General features: G+C 34.0%; 1 protein-coding gene across 2 annotated transcripts in view; it reads left to right on the top strand.

Moving 5' to 3' along the window:
- LOC149071174 (TBC1 domain family member 1-like) overlaps positions 1-10,130 on the top strand; it is a 40,017-nt gene extending 29,887 nt beyond the window's left edge. For both annotated transcript variants that reach the window (XM_089248124.1, XM_089248123.1), the window contains exons 13-20: positions 3,738-3,887; positions 4,215-4,364; positions 4,548-4,699; positions 5,603-5,695; positions 5,841-6,000; positions 8,558-8,727; positions 8,993-9,166; positions 9,731-10,130. In XM_089248124.1, coding sequence (XP_089104250.1) covers positions 3,738-3,887; positions 4,215-4,364; positions 4,548-4,699; positions 5,603-5,695; positions 5,841-6,000; positions 8,558-8,727; positions 8,993-9,166; positions 9,731-10,045 — 1,364 coding nt within the window. In that variant the 3' untranslated portion in view covers positions 10,046-10,130. The remainder of the gene's footprint in view (positions 1-3,737; positions 3,888-4,214; positions 4,365-4,547; positions 4,700-5,602; positions 5,696-5,840; positions 6,001-8,557; positions 8,728-8,992; positions 9,167-9,730) is intronic.
- The last annotated feature ends 9,774 nt before the right edge of the window (positions 10,131-19,904 follow it).

The raw sequence follows: 19,904 nt of genomic DNA on the forward strand, positions 1-19,904 counted from the left end.
TTAATACAGGAGAGGAAACATGCTAAAAGTCCTAGTCACCAAAACCTTGGTTTGGGGCCCACCAAAAACCTTGGTCTGCTGCACATTCCAGAATGTGGTTTGAGCAACTGTACAGAAATGAATTAGGCCCTCCTCACACGGGGAAACTAAAATCGAGCTCGAGTTGCTTCAACTTGAGAGTTGAGTTGACTAGAATGAGTTGAGTTGCCCGTTCTCCCTCACACGGCGCTACTAAAAAAATATTCAAAGCCCGGGAAACTGAGTAAAAACAGCACAGTCTATAGTTTTCCTTCTTATCTTCCGGTACTATCTTGTTAACCGGGTTAGGAAAAATCGAAACAAATAAATAAGAAAAATAATTTCTATTATACGTGAAATTGCTAAAGAGAATTTCAGCTCACAGGTAAATACAAAATTTCATTATTTAAATTGATATCATTTTGAAATGACAATAAAATGGTAAAAATTAGATAATTTTTAGTATAATTTCATGTTTCATTCGGAAAAAAAATTCGCAATAAAATGTCTGTTTTTCCTCTATAAATGTGCCTTTCAGTACCTATATATGTTGGATTTAATATATTTTTATTGTTTATTAGTTAAAATATTGTCACGCAGAATTTTAAGTAGTTTCATGAGATGAAACGAATAGTACTAATAGGCAAAACTAGAGACAAACAACACATGAATTGTTGTTTATGTTTCAGGGAATGATTTTCCCCGAATACTCCCACACACAGATGTGCGTGTACGTGACCTAGATTACAGACATTCCAAGCAAGGGGGAAAATCAGGGACCATCCCTATGGAACACGTGCTTGTTTAATTACATGTAAAAGTAGACAGTATTTTGAAATTTTCTGCAGGTTCTTATCCAGGGCCGTCTTAAGAGCAACATGGGGGCTCCCAGCCATGTATTTTTTTCCTGAGATCCTACTTGGCAAATTCATTTGGTTATTCCTGAAATTTTTTACCAGATATAATTTTTGTGACGCTCCATCTTCTTTTGAAATCGCCCCAGCGGGGGAGTGCCCGGGTGGGCCCATGTGTTTACCACAGACCCGACATCTAGGGGGATCAGGGGGCTATTGCCCCCCCCCCCGGCTTTCAAAAATACACTATAAATAGTATATATACGTACATACAGTGAGTATATGTTCTCTGCTCCCCCTCCCCCCCCCCCGAAAAAAGTTGAAATGACAGTCCTGGTTTACCATTTCATTCAGTGGCGTGAGAGCCAGGGGTGCAAGCTCAAGCATCCACGGTAATTTGTGGCATGGATCCGAGCACCCCAGAATTGATTAAGAAATTAAACTTTCCGATATAAAATAAAGACGAGCACACACACCCAGTTTCGAAACAATTCCAACGCCCCTGATTTCATTATAATTTCAAAATAATATCAATTTAAATAAAGAAATCGTGTATTTACCTGTGAACTGAAATTCTGAAGAAATTTCATTATATCCTTTCAACTGATAATTTATTATATATATACTCTGGATTGTTTTTCAATATGAGTCCAAACTCGCATGACGAAAATATGAAGGAATGCTAAAGGCAGTTTCTCTAGTTTCTTCAACAAAAGTTGGCGGCGACTAGCATGTCAGTCGCCAAGTGACTGAGTCGCGTTCGATATTTCGTCGCCATGACGCTAATTTCCTCGTGTGAGGGCGTCTAGAGCGATATACGTACTGGTCTTCGGGAGACGGTTTCTCTTATCAGTTGCCGAACTTTAGTTTCCCCGTGTGACGAGGGCCTTACAGTTCTGAGAATTTCACAGATTTCCATGTGAATAGATGTGATGTAATTGAAGAATTTAGCCTTTCATGGTTGGTATCAGGGCTACGAGAGTTTGGGTTAGTGCTATGGTCTAGGTAAGTTACTACGAAGCATTTAATAGAAATTCACCTGGATTATAGCTCTTTAGCCTGAAATCTTATAACCTTATCAAGTGAAATTGATTTAATGCAAAATTTATGCATATTATCAATATGTTACTGCCAAATACTGAAATTGGCCAATCTCATTGTAAATTGATCTAGAGAATGTTTGAATTTCGAGCTTTGCCAGTGAGCCAATCGGAGAAGTGGCTGGCCATCCCTGGCAATAGTTGAATAACAAAAGACATGATTCACAGTCATCGCCAAGTTGGCTTATTTTTACTTGATAATTGTGTCCATGTTAGCTATGGCAACTCATCAAATCATAGTCATGGTGCGGCAATAATTTTTTTTTCAAAATTTTTGATATAAAAAAATATGTGTGCGTGCCTATGTTATTACATAGTTTTTTTTCTCTCTAATTTCTCTTTTTTCTCTCTCATCACATGAAGCTGATCCAATAAAACTACTATATATAGCCATGTATCACACTTTGGTGATGAAAAAAAAAGTGGATATGGTGCTTACAAGACTGTCTTCATCACCATATCCAACTTTTTCCAGGGAATTGGCTGGCCAAAGCCTGAATCATTTCTGAAATAATCAGACTTCAGCAAAAACTCTCATCCGATTTGTGAAGTGGCTGCATTTCAGGCTTTGGTAGTAACATACATTTGCGTACGCAAGGGGGGGGGGTTCTAACCCCCCCTTGCGCCAAGATTATAGTGTTATTTTTCAGGAAAAATGCAAACCCCCCCCCCCCCCCCCCGCTGAGAAAATTCTGTGTACGCCTATGGTAACATATATATAGTTTTACGAAACTTTATTGAATCAATGTTGCATGAACTGCATACAGGATGCAATCCTGGAATAACTCCTGAACCACTGATCCTAGAAGCAGGGCTGTCTTAAGAGCATCATTGGGCCACCGGGCCAAGTGGTTTTTCTGACTCTCCCTGGCAAATATACACTTTCACTCTCGAAAATTAAAAGGGATCTGATTTTTGTCAGGCCCCTCTTCTCTTGAGGCCCCATGCCGTGCCAGGTGGGCCCATATGTTAAGATGGCACTACGTAAAAACATACTTTTAATTGGAAAAAGTATTCATATATATATAATGAACATATTTTTTTATGGTCAAATTTTTTTCAGCCACCTCGTTGGGCAATTTGCCTGTTGTGGCCCTTCTATTTGTATTTATGTAACGTGTAGGCAGACCTCAATAAGCTATTCATATATAAAGGGGTTGTATTGTTATTCAAACAGAAAAAAAATGAACTTTTTATATGGACACCCTGTCCTGAAAAACCCAATAAGAAAGTTGTTGCCTACTCTCTCTTGAGCCCAAAAAAAAATTCTATGTTTTAATTGCAATATTCTCTTAGATATTTGAATTCGGAAATCGCTTAAAATGAAGGGAAGTGCCATATATATATATATATATACTAACAGATAAGCTCATTTTACATTTCAAATGCTGTTCTTTCCCTAATTTTTAGCAATTTTCAAATTCAACTATCTTACCTCATATCACCTTATATCTTACCTTATATTGAACTTAAAAACAGATTTTTTTAGTAGGCATCAAGAGAGACAGGGCAACAATTTTTTCATTGGACGTTTTACGATAGGGTGACCAAATAAAAAGTTAATTTTTTCATTTTAAAAACATACAACCTCTTGGAATATGAATGACATACCTGAGGTCTACACGTATTTGGAAACTTTTTTTAAATTGGAAGTATGCTTCTAGGATCAATGGTTTGCGAGTTAGTCCAAGCTGAAAGGATTTTCCTATGCACCTGGTATTTAATTGTCTGAAACTAATTGTGCTAATATTTTCATTCATGATAGTGAGACAAGATAGGTCATTCCAGAAGCGCATAAAGCTTGAATATGAAGAGATTTGTGAGTGTCCGAAAGATTCTTTGGAGAAATGGGAAAAAATCATGGCTTCAGATACTTTGGTCAACTATGACACGCTGGAAGAATTGGTGAAATATGGTACACGCTTTACTTGCATTACTAATTTGTTAATTTTCATTAACATTTACACTTTACCAAGAAAAAAAAAGTAGAGTTTCATGATTAGGATTTCAGTGAAATTCAATGCATTAGTGTATTCAAATGAATGGAGGAAAGTATTGTTAGAAATGACTTGTAGTTATAGATGAACATAATAGTGCCATGAGAGGTGTACCAAGACTGGAGAGTAATATTGCTGTATAAGCAGGCATCATTAAAAGAGAAATTTTCCCGTATTAGCATTTCAATCTTAAAAGACAATTTGTGAAAAAAATCGAGATTTTCATCTTCCAACTTGATTTATAGGTGTGCCTCGTCAGAAGAGGGGTGAGATTTGGACTTACTTGAGTGAACAGTACTGTAAAAGGAACAAGTCTTTGCCTGTTGAAGACACTCCTTACATGGAGTATCTGCAGAAACTTACCCCATACCAACACTCCATTCTTATTGATCTAGGTAAGTGATTTTCAACTTTTTATTTATCTTCTTTAAAAATAATTATAATATCTCATACTTGTGGTTTTCTCTCATAATATTTTTAAGGTAAGATTATTTTTAAAATAAAGATATCAATAGTATGAAGGAATTTTTCTCCTGTATCTATTTATTTGCTTATCCTTTTTTTCTGTGTGGTTTCAGGAAGAACATATCCTGGTCACAAATATTTTAGTCAAGCACTCGGTCCCGGCCAACTGTCTTTATTCAGTATTTTGAAAGCATATTCCTTGATGGATGAAGAAGTTGGCTATTGCCAAGGTTTGAGCTTTTTAGCTGGTGCTCTTCTGCTTCATGTAAGTATTGAGATTTTTTTATTCTTCATTAAAACTAACTTCACCAATTTCTTTTGATTAAGAAATGAAATTAGACACTTTACTGTTTATGTATTTATTAGTGTTTTATAACTATTTCTTTTATAGAAACTTTGTCTTAATGTCTGTATAATGTCTTATTCTTTGCTCTACTATTTTCTATAATGCTAGTGTTCTTGACCAACATTGTGGTGAAGATATTTTGGGTGAACAAGCTGTGGTCCAGTATAATTATTTTATGACTTGTAAACTTTTTTCTACATTAGATGCTTACTGCAGATGTATACAAAACATTTAAGAGTCCTAATTTCACTGGATTATAGTTTTTGTGCCCATAATTTTCTTACCCGTAGCCAGGAAAAGGCAGTCTAAGGGTTTGGTTCAGCCCTCTTCCTGAAATGTGAGAAAAGGATTCACATTTCAGGGTGAATCGTTTGAGTGATTCGATTTTTAAGAGAATGTATGGAGTTATATGATTGAGTTTAACCAGTACCATGATTTTAAGCTTCCACCAAAAAGAAATCTTGACTACAGCCTTTTTCTTACCTATTCTTCATAATATGAATAAGAATAAGTGGAAGGAAGAATAGGAATAAGTGGAATTAACATATTTTGTTAATTTCACTTAGACATTAATTTTCAAACAATTTATGTGTGCTTAACTATTTAATTCACTTACACAGATGCCTAGAACTTGTACCATTGAGAATAGAAAATATGATTCTGAAATATTTAGCATTTATTTTGATGTACTAAAGTTATTTGAGATTGAAACTATTGATAATTGTGTTGAGCACTTATTGATTATTAAGCTCAAAGTTATGTTTTTATTACATTTGTGCCTTAAAAAGATACTTAATAATGCAACTTACTTTTTTTGTTTAGATGGCTGAAGAAAAAGCATTCCAAATGATGAAATATATAATGTTTGTCCTTGGGTTTCGTAATCAATATAAGCCAGATATGTCTGCTCTACAAGTAAGATTCAGATCACCATTATTGGATGTTTTCTTTGCTTGATGAATTCTCTTGTATAAATAGATAAGACAGCAATCATAATGCTTGTCTTTATGACTTGTTGATTGTTTGATCGAAATTAATAATTTAGTTTTCTCTATTCCAGGTTCAAATGTATCAGTTGGCTCGTCTTATTCACGATGCTATACCAGATATTCATCATCATTTTGACAGCCTTGATATATCCCCTGGCTTGTATGCTGCTCCATGGTTTCTGACTTTCTTTGCTTCCCATTTCCCAATCGGATTTGTTGCGAGACTCTTAGGTATTTATTATTCCTCAAACTTCACTTAATTTTTTTTTTATGTAGGGATACTTCAATTTTTGTTTGATTGGTGGGCCAAATGATATGCCAAATGAAATGCCCTCAGAGCCCTGAATGAGGATGCCCCCCCCCCCAAAAAAAAATGTACATTTAATTATATTAATAACACTTTCAAGGGTCCCCAAGAAAATGTCTGCCCTATTGCCCAGAGAAGGCAGGCTATGGCCCTGACTTGACCTGTTGGATTGTTTTTTTTTTTTTTTTTTAAATTCTTGCGCAGATAAAATTTCCTTTTTCTTCATTGTAACTTGAAAGACTCCACCTGTCATATCTGTCAAATGTCCTTCCAGACATACCTCCCTGTTCTCTCCCTTCTCCCCAGACCTCCCTGTTTGTTCTCTACTATGCCTGTGAAACTTTTAGGGGACCCCCCTTCCCCTACACATATCAACATAGACAGGTTAGAATCTATTCAAAATAAGTCCACACACTTTATTTTTGACTACTGGTCTTCCTCTGTCTCTATTTCTGAACATAAGCACTAACTCAGCATCCACCTGCTTACCTCTCTTAGAGGTATCTCTCCATTAACTTTCTTTTCAAAATCCTCCATTGCCTTTTTAATATTCACACTTCCAACATTATGTCATGATCACCATTTTCTTCTTTAAAATATTTAAACTTCTGAAATCTCATACATAGAATTATTCTCATTTTAATCATAAAGAAAACAGGCTTTTCTTTGCTTTCACATCATCTCTTGCTTATCCCTTTTTCATGTACATGATTAAAAAACTGGTGTGCCACGACTTTAGTTCATACTGATTGGAGCCCCATACATTAAACATAAATGTAGATATCATTCCTTTCCCACGCTTCCATTAACCAATCAAATTAGACCTTTTTTTTTAACATAGAAGTATCTCATATTTTTTCTCACTTTTTTTTGCGGCTTTGTGTATGTAAGGGTTTGCATATAACTAATTCCTGGAGTGCTCATAATTCTTGAGCAAGGGGACCCCCTTTAAAATATTTAAAATGCAATTCAGAAGCCGTTCTGGCCTGACTCCGGCCACAAGAAAGGATGGTGATGAGCAGTACCTTGTTAGTCCCATTTATTTGTGTGTGTGTGTGTTTTTTTTTTACAAAAATCTTTATTTCTACATGTTCCATGACAAGAAGTCGTATTACACGTATTGTGCAGGCTGAAATACAATATTTTTTTTCCTCTGACAAATAGAGTGTATAAAATATGTGTATACATATATATATATTTAGTATAATATGTGAACACAAATTAATAGTGATTATATAACATATGAGACATTAATAAAAATATATACAATATTTACAAAAATAAAAATTGTTTGTTTGAACAATCAGTTGAAGCGCAAGAAAAGTGCTATCGAAAATTCTATGGTACGAAAAATTAAAAATAAAATAAAACAGAATTTAAAAAGATACAAAACAAAAAAAAGAAGGCTGAGAAGAAGATACAGAAAAAGAATAAAGAGGTGAAGGGGAAAAAATAATTAAGAAACAAAAATGAAAAAGAATAAATTAATATACAAAAAAGAAACAAAAGAAATCAAACATTTAAGAAAAAAAAATTTAACAAAAGGAAACAAAAATAAATAAATAAAAAGAAGATGCGAGAAAAAAAAAAAAAAAAATTTTCCTCTAAAAAGAAAACAACATTTAAAAACATACAAAAAAAAAAAATATGTATATGGAGGGAGAAAAAGTTGCTAATATACACAGGTACGATATGCAGTCAATAAAATGATTGAATTATGTTTGAACTTTGTTTAATTATATTGGATTAATGAACTTTAATACATTTTGAAATGCTTAAAAATTGATTAAAGTTAATAATTTGCATCAAACACCGCTTCAGAATGTTTATTTGTTTATACGTGTATTTTTCATATAATTTTAAATATGTTTGCACCACTGTTATGCAACAATTCTAATTAAACTCTCAAATTTTTCTGTTAGACTTAACCATCCCGAACAATTGCAACCCATCTTTGCTTCTTCAGCTTGTCATAAATTTAGTTTCTTCCCAAGAACTATTGCCGACTGGAACAACCTCCCACCAAATATTGTAGATTGCACTACAATTTCCGGATTTACTTGAAACATCAATCATCATCATTTTTGTCATACTTAACCACCGCATCCTCTTGTATAGGCCTCGGCCAAGAAATATTGGATAAATGAAATAAATAGATGTTACTTTTATACGCCTTAGTGCTCAAAATCAAATGACTTTCATCAACGCACACACACACACACATACTCTTTTTTTTTCTCTCTCTTTTACCTTCTATTCTTTTCTATTGAAACAGTGTGTATGCTTACGAAAATTTCTTACTGCTCATTTGCCATGGCTAAACAGCACAAAATCCTTTCATCATAGTGCACAACTCTGTGTATATGTTCATGTACAAAAAGTGCAATTGTTGTCAAACTCTTCTTGTTGTACATTAAATTTCATTGTTATGATTTGTGCATTTTGCAAATATATTTATATTTTTCATTTATTTTTTTCCAGATATGGTTTTCTTACAAGGAATGGATGCAATATTCAAAGTTGCTGCACTGCTGCTTAGAACTCATAGTTCTCAGATACTGAACTGCGGCACATTCGAATCTGTGATTGAGTTTCTAAAAAACACTCTTCCTGCAAGCGGGCATTTTGGAATGGAAAAAGTTCTTGAACAGGTACTATACACGTCCTTATAAAGAAAAACAAAAATTCCGGTATTTTCCAGGATCAAACTTTGACCTGAGAGGGAATCTCAGGGTAAAACAATCATTACTGTCCGCAGTAGCTAAAGATTTTGATCAAATTACTGAATATAAATTCTTTAAATTTGGGGGGCCCTATTCAAATGTTTCACTTCCCCATGTGAAAATCGAGTTAATGATATTTTCTAAAATAGAATCTGTAGATTTTAGTTGAGGAATGTTTCTTCGATTTAATTAGGTTCTCAGCATGCATGCGGGCAAGCAGCTGTTAGCTTATCAAGTTGAATACATGGTTCTTAAAGAGGAAATGGCGCAACAGACTTCCCAAGTAGAACCCAAACGAGCCAAGACTTTGGAAAATGATAACAAGGAATTGCAGAAAGTTAATAGTGAGCTTACAGAGCAGCTCCAGGTATGTAGTTGATCTTTTCACTTCTCTTTTGGATCATGAATAAATTTCATAATACAGTGATCTCTCACTTATACATTTCTTTCAGTTATATGACAGTTTTCTGCATTACTTGTCAAAGATATAACTTTATAATACTTAATAAACTTTTTAACACTTATACGCCTCTCTCAAATATGCATCTTTTTTTTCCTTGTTCCCTTGCACCATCACATAAGTAAGAGATCACGATATATATTGATTAATGAAAATACAACGGGTAAAGAGCAACAAAACGACAACGGATTAAGAGCATAAACAATTGACTATAATTAATTTTGAGAGATAAAACTACAGTACGCCCTGATATGTATCGTAAAAGTTAATTGTATTAACTTTAAGGGGCAAAGTTGAGTGGAGACTGTTATATAGTAGCAGTCAACTTGATCTTACAAACCAAGACATTTTTATCAAGTTTTCCTCTGGTCCCAAACAATATCCCAGTTCATTCAAATTTGTAAAAATGAGCATAGGCTTTACTGATATGCAAAAATACAAACTAATACTAGTTTTTTATCCATTGTACAGGTTGCTCATAATACAGTCAAAACACTAGAAGCATCAGTTACTTCTTACCAAAGTACAGTCCGCCAACTTGAAACTAGAGTTCGTTCTCTACAGGATGAACGAGATGCTTTACATCATAGTGTTAATATTTTGAGGAAACGTTTGGAAAATTTAGAGAATTCTACTTCAGGAAAACTCCAGCAAGTTTCTTCTTTCGACAACGAAAAAGAAAATCTTCCTGGCCTTGCATTGAAAGCAGCTGTTGAAGTTTCGAAACCTACGCCAGAATCACCAACGAAAAGTATTGCACCGTTAAAAAAAGAAGCTGTTGCATAATTAGTTTATTCATAATTATGCATTTCAAAGTAGATATGCTGTAACAGTTGAATTTTTGTTATCTATAGAAGGGCACAAATGAAATTTTCAGTTTTTCTGCTCTTGAGCAGATTTTAATAGAGTGGTGAACTCAATGTTGTATTATTCGAATTAGCTTGCAATGATGTGTAAATTTTAAGGTCGTATTTCTCTGCACTGCTTAAGAGGGTTACATACTGCTGTCGGCTTCTATAGACTCAGTATTTATTTTGCTATGCACTAAAAATTTTTATTTTCAAACTTTTGTTAGGGTTAATTTAATCGCTTGAGATAGAATAGGATAATGTTTTGATAATGTTTTCTATGTGTTGTTATAATTATTATTATTTGTTATGTATTATATATAAGAGAGCTATGTATACTCAGTAGATAATTGGACATATATGTATGTAAATAGATTATGCAAATGAATGTTTAGCTTATAATTTAAAATTGGCTTCACTTCATTGTACTTTAAATGAAATGGTTGATGTACAAATATTGTTGTTTTTCCTGTGATTCACACTGGTACTTAGAATGCGAAAGACACTAGAGATGTGTATGTGGAAATGAAACAAAAACAATGGGTCTGATAAGTGTTTAACGAAAGTTAGATGGTAATGACATTTTGTAAACAGTGAGAAGATATTTTCCGACCTTGTTGAAAAAGGAATTGACTTTATATGCACAGTGAACTTTCTGAAATTTGGGAATTCAAAAAAAAGAAACACATGTTATACTGAAGTTGAGAATCTGATAAAACGTTTGAAAATGAATAATAATAAAGTCAGAAATGTGTGTGTTTTAGACCTGTGGATGCATGGCTTGAGCTTTTCATTGAAATTTTGATTTCTGAATACATTCTTGAGATGCTCGGAGCACCCACAGCAACTTTGGCTCTTTTGCTACTACTTCGCCAAACACCAACTCTGGCCATATCGCCGTATTGCAATTTACTGCCGTTAACGAGTTGGATCGGGAAATGAAAATTCTATCTATTGATGGTCACCTCAAGTTCGTTAGGGAAAATATCTTGTTATCTACATTCTACGGCAACCTTCACTGTGGTAGACGAGCATCTTATTACCATGCCACTTGGGTGATTACTCTTTTGCTTCTGGTAAAAGAGCTGCTCTGATAATGAAACTTTGAAATTCTCAATAGTTGTTGGGTTGCTGAGAGTTTACCATACTTATTCTTCTTGAATGCTACTGTTATAATACAGTAAAACCTCTCTTTTGCGAACACTGGCAGGACAAAAAAAATTCATCCATAAAAAAGCGGTGACCGTTAATCAGGGGTTTGAAATGCATATTTTTATTATACAAGGGGAAATTATTATTTGGTGTTTTATATAGTAGCACACATTTTTGTGTATGTGCTTTTTTCCCCCCCAGAATTTCTGTGCTTTCTGTAATCATTTTCAGGTGCTAACTCCCCTTTCCCAATATATTTTACATGAAATAATGTGGCCCAAAAAGTTTGACCCTGGGCCCACCAGATTCTTTAAGGTCATCCTGAGAACGATAATAATTTTGTCAGATGATGGCATAGTTGTGTGGGAAAATATGATAAACGTCATGATATACTTATAGTGAGTGAATAGTATTATGTGGTATGTTCATCGTAAAACGTTTTTTCTTTCAGTATGAACAGAAGAGAGACATGTATTAGAATTGAAATTTTATTATAAAAATTTTTTCTTCTCTGTTTTTAATAATGTCTTACACAATTAGAGCTTTGAACCCGATCAGTTGTGTTGATTGATTTCACTGTTGTGAGGCTATCATCTAATGATCCATGCCATTCTCGAACGAACCAATTCAAATACTTCAACGAGAACTTCAGTTTATTTTTGTTGACTTCGCAAGTACTTTATATTTCTCCCATCGAAGTTTTATCAAATTTTACATTGTTGCCATTTTTTTTTTCAAAGTCAATGTCATTTTTTAATTTAAGTATTTTATTATCATTGTCTTTAAGCTGAATTCTTTATCATTGTTATTGTCTTGTGATATTTTCATTTTCCTTGTATGTATTCATAAATTTTTAGATAATTCTCATGATGTAGCAAAACAAACGAGTCAAACAAATTATTGGAAACGCTCATTAATTCTAAAATATTTTTATTTTTTTCTAAATTCTCATTTAATTTGAAATTCTTTCTTTAATTTCAATTTTTTTTATTAATCCTGAAATTATTTCTTTCATTATTTTTGGATTTTCATTAATTCTGCATTTTTATTATTTGTAAATTCTCATTTAATGTGAAAATTGTTTATCGCTTCAATTGCAAAGCTTTGTTAATCCTGAAGTTATTTCTTATTAGTTGCAGATTTTCATTTATTTTTTACCAATTCCAAATTCATTTGATTTATTATTTCTTAATTGCACATTTATTTCTTTCATTATTTCCGAATTTTCATTAATTCTGAAATATTTTTTCTATTAGTTTTACATTTTTATTATTTCTAAACTCTCATTTATCTGAAATCATTTCTTTCTTTAATTGCAAGCTTTTATTTATCCCAAAATTATTTTTTTCTGGTTGATTATGAGATTTTCTTCAATTCTGTAAAAAAATTCTTTTTTCTTTGCTTCTAAAATAATTTCATTCATCATTTCTGTATATTCATTAATTTTTAATTTTTTTTCTCATAACTTCTTAAGTAATTTCTTTTGATGGTTACAGATTTGTATTAATTTGGAACTTTTCATAATTTTTTTAAAACACTCTTTCATTAATTCCAAAACTTCATTAATTTTTGTTCAGGGTGCACATATTTTCCTAACATTTCCATACATTATGCATGTCTTTTTGAAAACTGACCCCCCCCCCTTCCCCCAATTAATTTATACATATAAAATCTTGACTCTATGGAACCCCAAAAATGCATTGGCTTCATTCCATTCCCCCAAACTCTTTAAGACAGCTCTCACTGAATGTTTTCCTAGTCACTAAAAACACACTGCTCTTTTAGTGTGTAGCTCCTTAGTATGCTCCAAATAATTAATCATTAAAATTGTTAATCATCTTTATGTAATAATTATTTTTTCACATGAGGCTAAGCATACAGGGTTTAAGGATTATTACTAACTTCAAAACAGTATTTATGCAAAATATATATATTTTTTTGTATAGTGAGGTTAGTGGGAGTATACTCACTATATCTGTAACATCAAAAAAACTTACACTTTTCAGTATTCGAGATCTTCTCTTTTTATCTCCATTTCTGTTGATTCTTCGTGCATTTGCAAGTTTGTACGTAAGCATATCAAAAAATTCTTATTTATGTATGGCGATTGACTCAAAACTGACATAAAACCTTTGTTCAAATCTAGTCAGTTTTTTTATACTTATTTTGATGAAAGTTGTATAATTTTGTTTCGAAAAGTATTTAACTATGATTTTTTTGCTGAAAAAATCAGAACTAGTCTTTTTCATTATCACCTTGGGTAATTTTTTTGAAAATTCAACTATTTTATTTATGTTAATGATATCTGAATCAATACCAGTGCCATTTTTTTTTTACATAATTTTTATCAGAATTCTGTTGCAAATATTTTTATCTCTTTAATTTTTATGGATATGTTTATAAGAGTAAAATGTACTTATGTGTGGCAACACAAAAAAAATTCAAATATTTATAATTTCAATTTTCTGAAAAATGAGTTTTTTTTTAATGCCCTTGACAGAAGGGAGATGATCCTGTCAGGATATAAATATCTGACATATTGTGTTTGGTGCCCAGAAGGATCTTGAATTTTTCACTTTTAATAAACAAAGACCTGCCGCTAATATTAAATGAAAGTATGTGTAGAGGGAGAGTTTACGGGTTTTAAAAGTCTATCATTGGGGTGCTAGTTTTTCCACTTGTGGCCATCTGATAATGCTCTCCATTAGAGAAATATTGATAAAGAACCCATACTGATGACATCCCCATCTCTTTAGCCTGCAAAACTCTCTCACTATTGGCAGAGTGACTGTAAAAATCTAGTCGGTTTATTATTACCATTCAAACAAAACATGATTGCTGTATGAAAGACATAAACGTAAAATATGGTAGAAAACAATGGCAATATACAGTATGTTCATGAATTCTTTAAGCATCCATATTTATTGTATAGTTTTTACTTAATTTGTGTTTTTCGTAAACGGAAAAAAGAAAAAAATTGCTTCTGTTGTAGTTATTTGTATGGTTCCTTTTTTGTAAGACTTAATTTTTAACTTTATTGCTGTTGAACTTGGTTAATTAAAATTAATTAATTAATTACTAATTTTCTCTTTGTTGCAACTAGGGTTTGTATAAAACGTACATGATAACAAAATTTCAATGATAAATTTGCAATTTTCTTCTGGATGCTCAAAACATTGCACAAAATCTGCAAGTCAATTTATAAAATTAAAGATGAAATTTTCGAGCATTTTAACAGCCTTATTTTTTGCAACACGTAAATAGCTTCTGGAAGTGTTGGAATAGGAAACTCTGCTGCTATCTTAGTTTTTCACTTCTTTCTGAGAAAATTCAATGTGACTTTATTCTCTACTTTTTCACCAATGTCCACATCTGCAAGTTAACCACAATTTTTTTCTAGAGTTGAACAAGCATAACCTCGTTTGTACATGGTGAAAATGTTTCATTGATATTCCAAAATAAACAAACAATAATGATAGCGAGACATGAATCTTCAACATGTTTTACCAGAAAAGTCAGGGATTTCAGCACTCCAACTTTTAAAAATTCTGTATTGAAAAAAATTTATCACAGGCACACTCAAGCATACACAATTTCCTGAACAGTAACGTTTGCATCTGCAGTTGGTAGGTACTAATGAAGTCATCCAAGATTTGGTAAAACACCAGCTGCAGCGGGAATCACCAGTGTGAAACTGGTACCCCTTAATCATTTTTCCTAAAAAGAATCAAACCAAAAAAGTTAAGTTTTTTTTATTGTTGTTTATTAATGTTTGAATGTAGGATACATGTTGTGTTCCAGTACAAATCAGTAAACCATGGAACAAATAAAAGACTGAGTAAAAGTTAGCATGGAAATTTGAGAAAAGAGAAATTTTTGAAATGACATATCTGAATCAAATTTGAATTATCCAGAACATGAGGGAAAAAAACCAAATTAAACAAGTAATTTCAATATTATAATAATAGGAAACTCATGGGAGTTCTCAATATCCGAATTATCCAAAAATTTGAATTAGCCAAGTTTGCCTGTATTTTAAATAATTAAATGTTTGAGATGAACAAGCCAAAGAAGGGTTCCAAGTAAGTTAATAAATGCTTTTTGAGATCAGAAACTAATGGAAAATAAGTAAAATTATTTTTTCTCTTAAAACATTGTTATTACGTCACCTAAAAATGAAGTATGCACAGAAAAGTTCTGTGCATATGATAATGTTGATGCGATAAATGTCATGACTCTATTGATATCGATTTTCTGAATAAATTGTTTGTAGCGTTAAATTGTTTGTAGCGTAAAATTGACTGTTACATAAATAGTTGCTTCTGTTTATTTCAAATAGACAAAAAAATAATGATTAATAGTTGTCAATCACTACTAATGGTTTAAAATTTTACTTAATTCCTCATTTTAATGATAGATATCAGTAATAATGTCTTATTACACACATGATATAAATGTGAAGTTTTATGAATAATGTTTTTTTTATGAATTGTGTAGTCCATAATAATGTGAGCAGTGTTGTTATGAATATATCATATATATATATATTTGATATCCTCTGCACTGATCAGTTATTACAGTCCCTCGCATTGTTTTAAAGAAAATTTTTGAAATTGCAATTTCGTCACATTTTTTTTTGTTTTCGTTGGAGTGAACTAAGGGCTTGTTTAGTGGTAGAAAATTCATTGGTATTATTTTAGGACATTTTCGTCTATGGATAGCCAATGCTTTTCTTGCTGTACTTAAGCTGAATGGGACGATGTTTGTTACATGACAGTGATGTATATTTTTACTAATGTTACGTGAGGCAGCTTTTAAAGAAAGAGAGCTATTGAACGTTGAGATCAATTTTTTTTTCTGCCTTTCCTTCCTTTTTATTTGAATAAAAAAATATATATAGTGAGCATATTTCTGTTACTTTTTGTGTGTTTTCATCAAATTTGACTTTTGTGTTATTTTATTGTGACTTTATGAATTTTTTTGGGAAAGGGTTGAAGAACAATTCTAGAGATACTTTTGAAAGCAGGACTGTTTGGACTCTTTTTTCAGACATTCAACATGATACTCACAATATTTCAGGCATTTTCACTTCAAAATATAGAAGAGAGATGGCAACAGTATTAAAACGACATACACACACCTCTAACAGCATGAGAATACTGTAGGTTCACTCATACATTCTGGCAACATTAGTAATTCCTCAAAGGAATGTTTAAGAGATGCATGTATGATTTAGTAGTAGTTTCTCTCTTTTTTTTAAAAGCATGAGTTTTTGATTTAGCACAACATGCACATCGTCTATCTAAATCCGTTGCACATGTAAACAAACTGTTTTAGATCAAATTGACAATCGTGAGTTGCATCCCATGAGGAAAATGTTTCAGGATCGAGTTTACAACTGCCTGTGAAATTTTGTCTTCAATTTTTCCTAATACTACTTAACTGTACAATGTACAGTTAGGTAGTATTAGGAAAAATATGTACAGTGTACATACAGCTTGTGAACATTCCTCTGGAGAATTTCTAACTTATTGTTACACACTGGAGAAAATGTGTATTCTGAGTGTATGTATGGCTCTAATGTATTTATACGTTGTCAGAGATGTGAGAGTTTTGAGTTCTGATGGTGTGGCCATCTGTTTTCTAATATTTAAGTAATATTTATTCAAGTAAAGGTGATAAATGCTTGAATTTTTGTGTTCATGTGAGTACAGGGTCACAATTAGATGCTTAGTCACCCGGGGCAAGCGCGCATTTTGGCGCCCCCTTGTAATGTTGAAGGAGAGGTTTCAGAATGAAATTTGCGCCCCCCTCGGGTCTAGTGCCCGGGGCACGAGTACCGCCTGCTCCCCCCTAGTTGCGGCACTGTGTGAATATCACTTTAAAGGTCTGCCAAGAATTATATCTCTGCCTATTTCTTTGCTAAATGCTTTGCCCAGGGCCCATGATGCTGCTAAGATGGTCCTGGTGTTAAAAGCACAGTGGTCCTCGGGCAAAGCGGTATTTTGGGGCTTGTGCATGGCTGGAGGTACCTGCTTAGAAATTAACATACTTTTGAAAATCATAATCAAAATTTCCCTTTTCTTTGTTTAGAGCAAGGGAAAAAACAGGATATTTTTATTATTTTTTAAAAGTTGGTATGGCCAAAATTACAGATAAATGCGGGAAGGTCCTGTGGAATACGGGTCAAATGGTCACCTTTACTACGACCGAAATATAAATATTCATCTCACATATTTATCACGCTACCGGTTTTTTTTCCTCAGTTACATTCATGGGCCGACCCCACCGCCACCACAGTGGGGGTTGATTCAAGTTGGTTTTCTGTGGTTCCCAACTTTGAGGCGCAAATGCAATCTAATCTCCAGAGATCAACACGCTTATGGCGATACAATTAATTATTCAATCATTACACTTCACTTCTGTTAGAAAAATTTATGGCAGGTGGCAGCACCACACATAACAAGCATCGCACAGAAACAGACTTTGCATAAGGATCATAACACATACACGCACATTCCATTAGAAGCTCCGCAGAGAAATATGTGGTTAAGTAGTAGCGCTCCATTTCCCGTCATTTGGCAATTTTTTCGGAGATTTCAGTCTCACTTGACGGTTTATTGAATCCCTTTAGCATCATTGTTGGCGACAATCGGTGATTTATAGGATCCCAAATTCTTGAATATTTCAGAATAATGACCAGCCTACGTCTGACAGAATTCAAGTCATTTAAGAATTTAGTGGTATGCAAAAAAACTTATTCATTGCTGAGTGGTAAGGCTATAAGTAAAAGAGGCTTTGAATCCGTTAAAGAGGGAGAGAGAGAGAAACGTTGGCCACCACCATGGGCGTAAATTTACTGAAAAGATTGGGGGGGGGGGAGTAGACTCAAACCACGGCCGACTTAACATAAGGCCAATGAAGCTAGAGATCGCGTGACTTTATCCTAGGGCTACCACATATGAAAACTGAGAAAGGAGGACGCACGCGCGCCCTCTGTGATGTGTTTCCAGATTTCCACCACAGATGGCGCCACTGTATTGAATAAAAATCTCACCGCAATAGTTTTTCCCAACAAACAGAACCGCTAAAAAAGCAAAAAAAAAGATCAAACAACGATCTGTCTCCCTCCGCTAAAAATGAGTTGTTCCCACCGTCTTCTCTCTGATCAGTTTTATTGCTTTGCCTGGATCATGGCAAGAGGTTTTAATTAGCAACAAACCTGGTCTTTTGTTGCATTTATTGGCATTTTTGAAAGCTTCCATATCCTTGTTAAGCTCTACTGTTAGATAAGGCTCGTTTTTCCTCTCGGAAGAGTTGCTTTTTTTTTGTTTTTTTGCCAGAGATGATTTGCCGTAGGTATCAGCACTGATGTTGCTTGCGTCCTATTTTCTTTAGGTTCCTGAATGTAAGAGGTAACATCCCTTTTCTCCTCACTTCGGTACATGGCTTTTGCTGTCAGGGCCGTCTTATGAGCATCATGGGCCCCGGGCCAAATGATTTTTCTGAGGCCCTACCAGGCAAATTTTCGAAAATCTCAACCAGATCTCTTTTTTGTGAAGCCTCCTTTTCTTTTGAGACTCCCGGGCCGTGTCCGGGTGGTCCCATGCCTTAAGACGGCACTGTTTGCTGTTGGTGAGCGCAAACACTGGTATTCTTAAAACTGATGTTGCGGGTGTTTGTGTGTGTGTTTTCCCCCAACAAATATTCACACACTTTGATCAATCGCCGGCGAAATTCCCAGAGAACAAGAATCAAGAACCCAAGCAGATATCTGTTTTTTTTTGTCGCATCACGGTCATTTTCTGCACACGAGGGCTAATTAGACCGGGACCTACAATTCATTGCCGCTTCCGAACGACAGCCTTCTTTTTTACCTCACCGAGAGGTTCGCGCGCTAATCCCTCGGTGTGGGACTCCACGCTGTAGCAATCTTTTTCTTATAATGAACACACTCATGTCAATGAAGCGATACATGTTTCAGAGTGGGGGAAAAAATTCCAAAGGAAAAAAAGAAGAAAATAATGCCGGGAACCATACCTGAAAAAAGGATGACAAAAGGGTGAATTTTCTAAAACGTAGGATGTGTCGCTTGAAACGACACCGGAAAGAACGAACGCCTGGTAACCCTACTTTATCCGTCCGAACTAGGGAAATATATTCCCCATGAGTAGAAGTATATTCCCTACGTTCATCCCCAGCACGTCAGACGGAATGTGTAACGTTACCAAACAGTGGTCATACCCGATGATCGGACGGATAAAGTCACGTGATCTCTTAGCCTTGAATTGAGTCGTCCGTGCTGAAATCCAATATTTCTATGGGTACTCAGGGCAGGTAGGTTGTGAAGGGCGGCACACAGGCTAAGCATTCGTGTGTGTTTAGACTCATAAGTTTTTTGGAACAATAAAAAATTCACAAGACGCCATATTGTAAGTCTTGAGCCGTACCTTGAGACAACGAAGATGTTGAGAGAACAGACAACCCCAGTAGCTCAACGATATCGTACCGATACCGGTCCGATGTCGTAACGTCGAATGAATACCGAACACCGGAAATAGGTCGGAAATTTTTACGTGTCCGATATCTAACGACAGTAACGAATGTAAAAATGTATTCACTCAATAAATGCCAAAATATTTTCT

The sequence above is a fragment of the Pholcus phalangioides genome, unplaced genomic scaffold, assembly GCF_987345545.1.
Source record: "Pholcus phalangioides strain wild (caught in Gottingen) unplaced genomic scaffold, Ppha-v1.0 ptg000019l_1, whole genome shotgun sequence".
NCBI lineage: Eukaryota > Metazoa > Arthropoda > Arachnida > Araneae > Pholcidae > Pholcus > Pholcus phalangioides.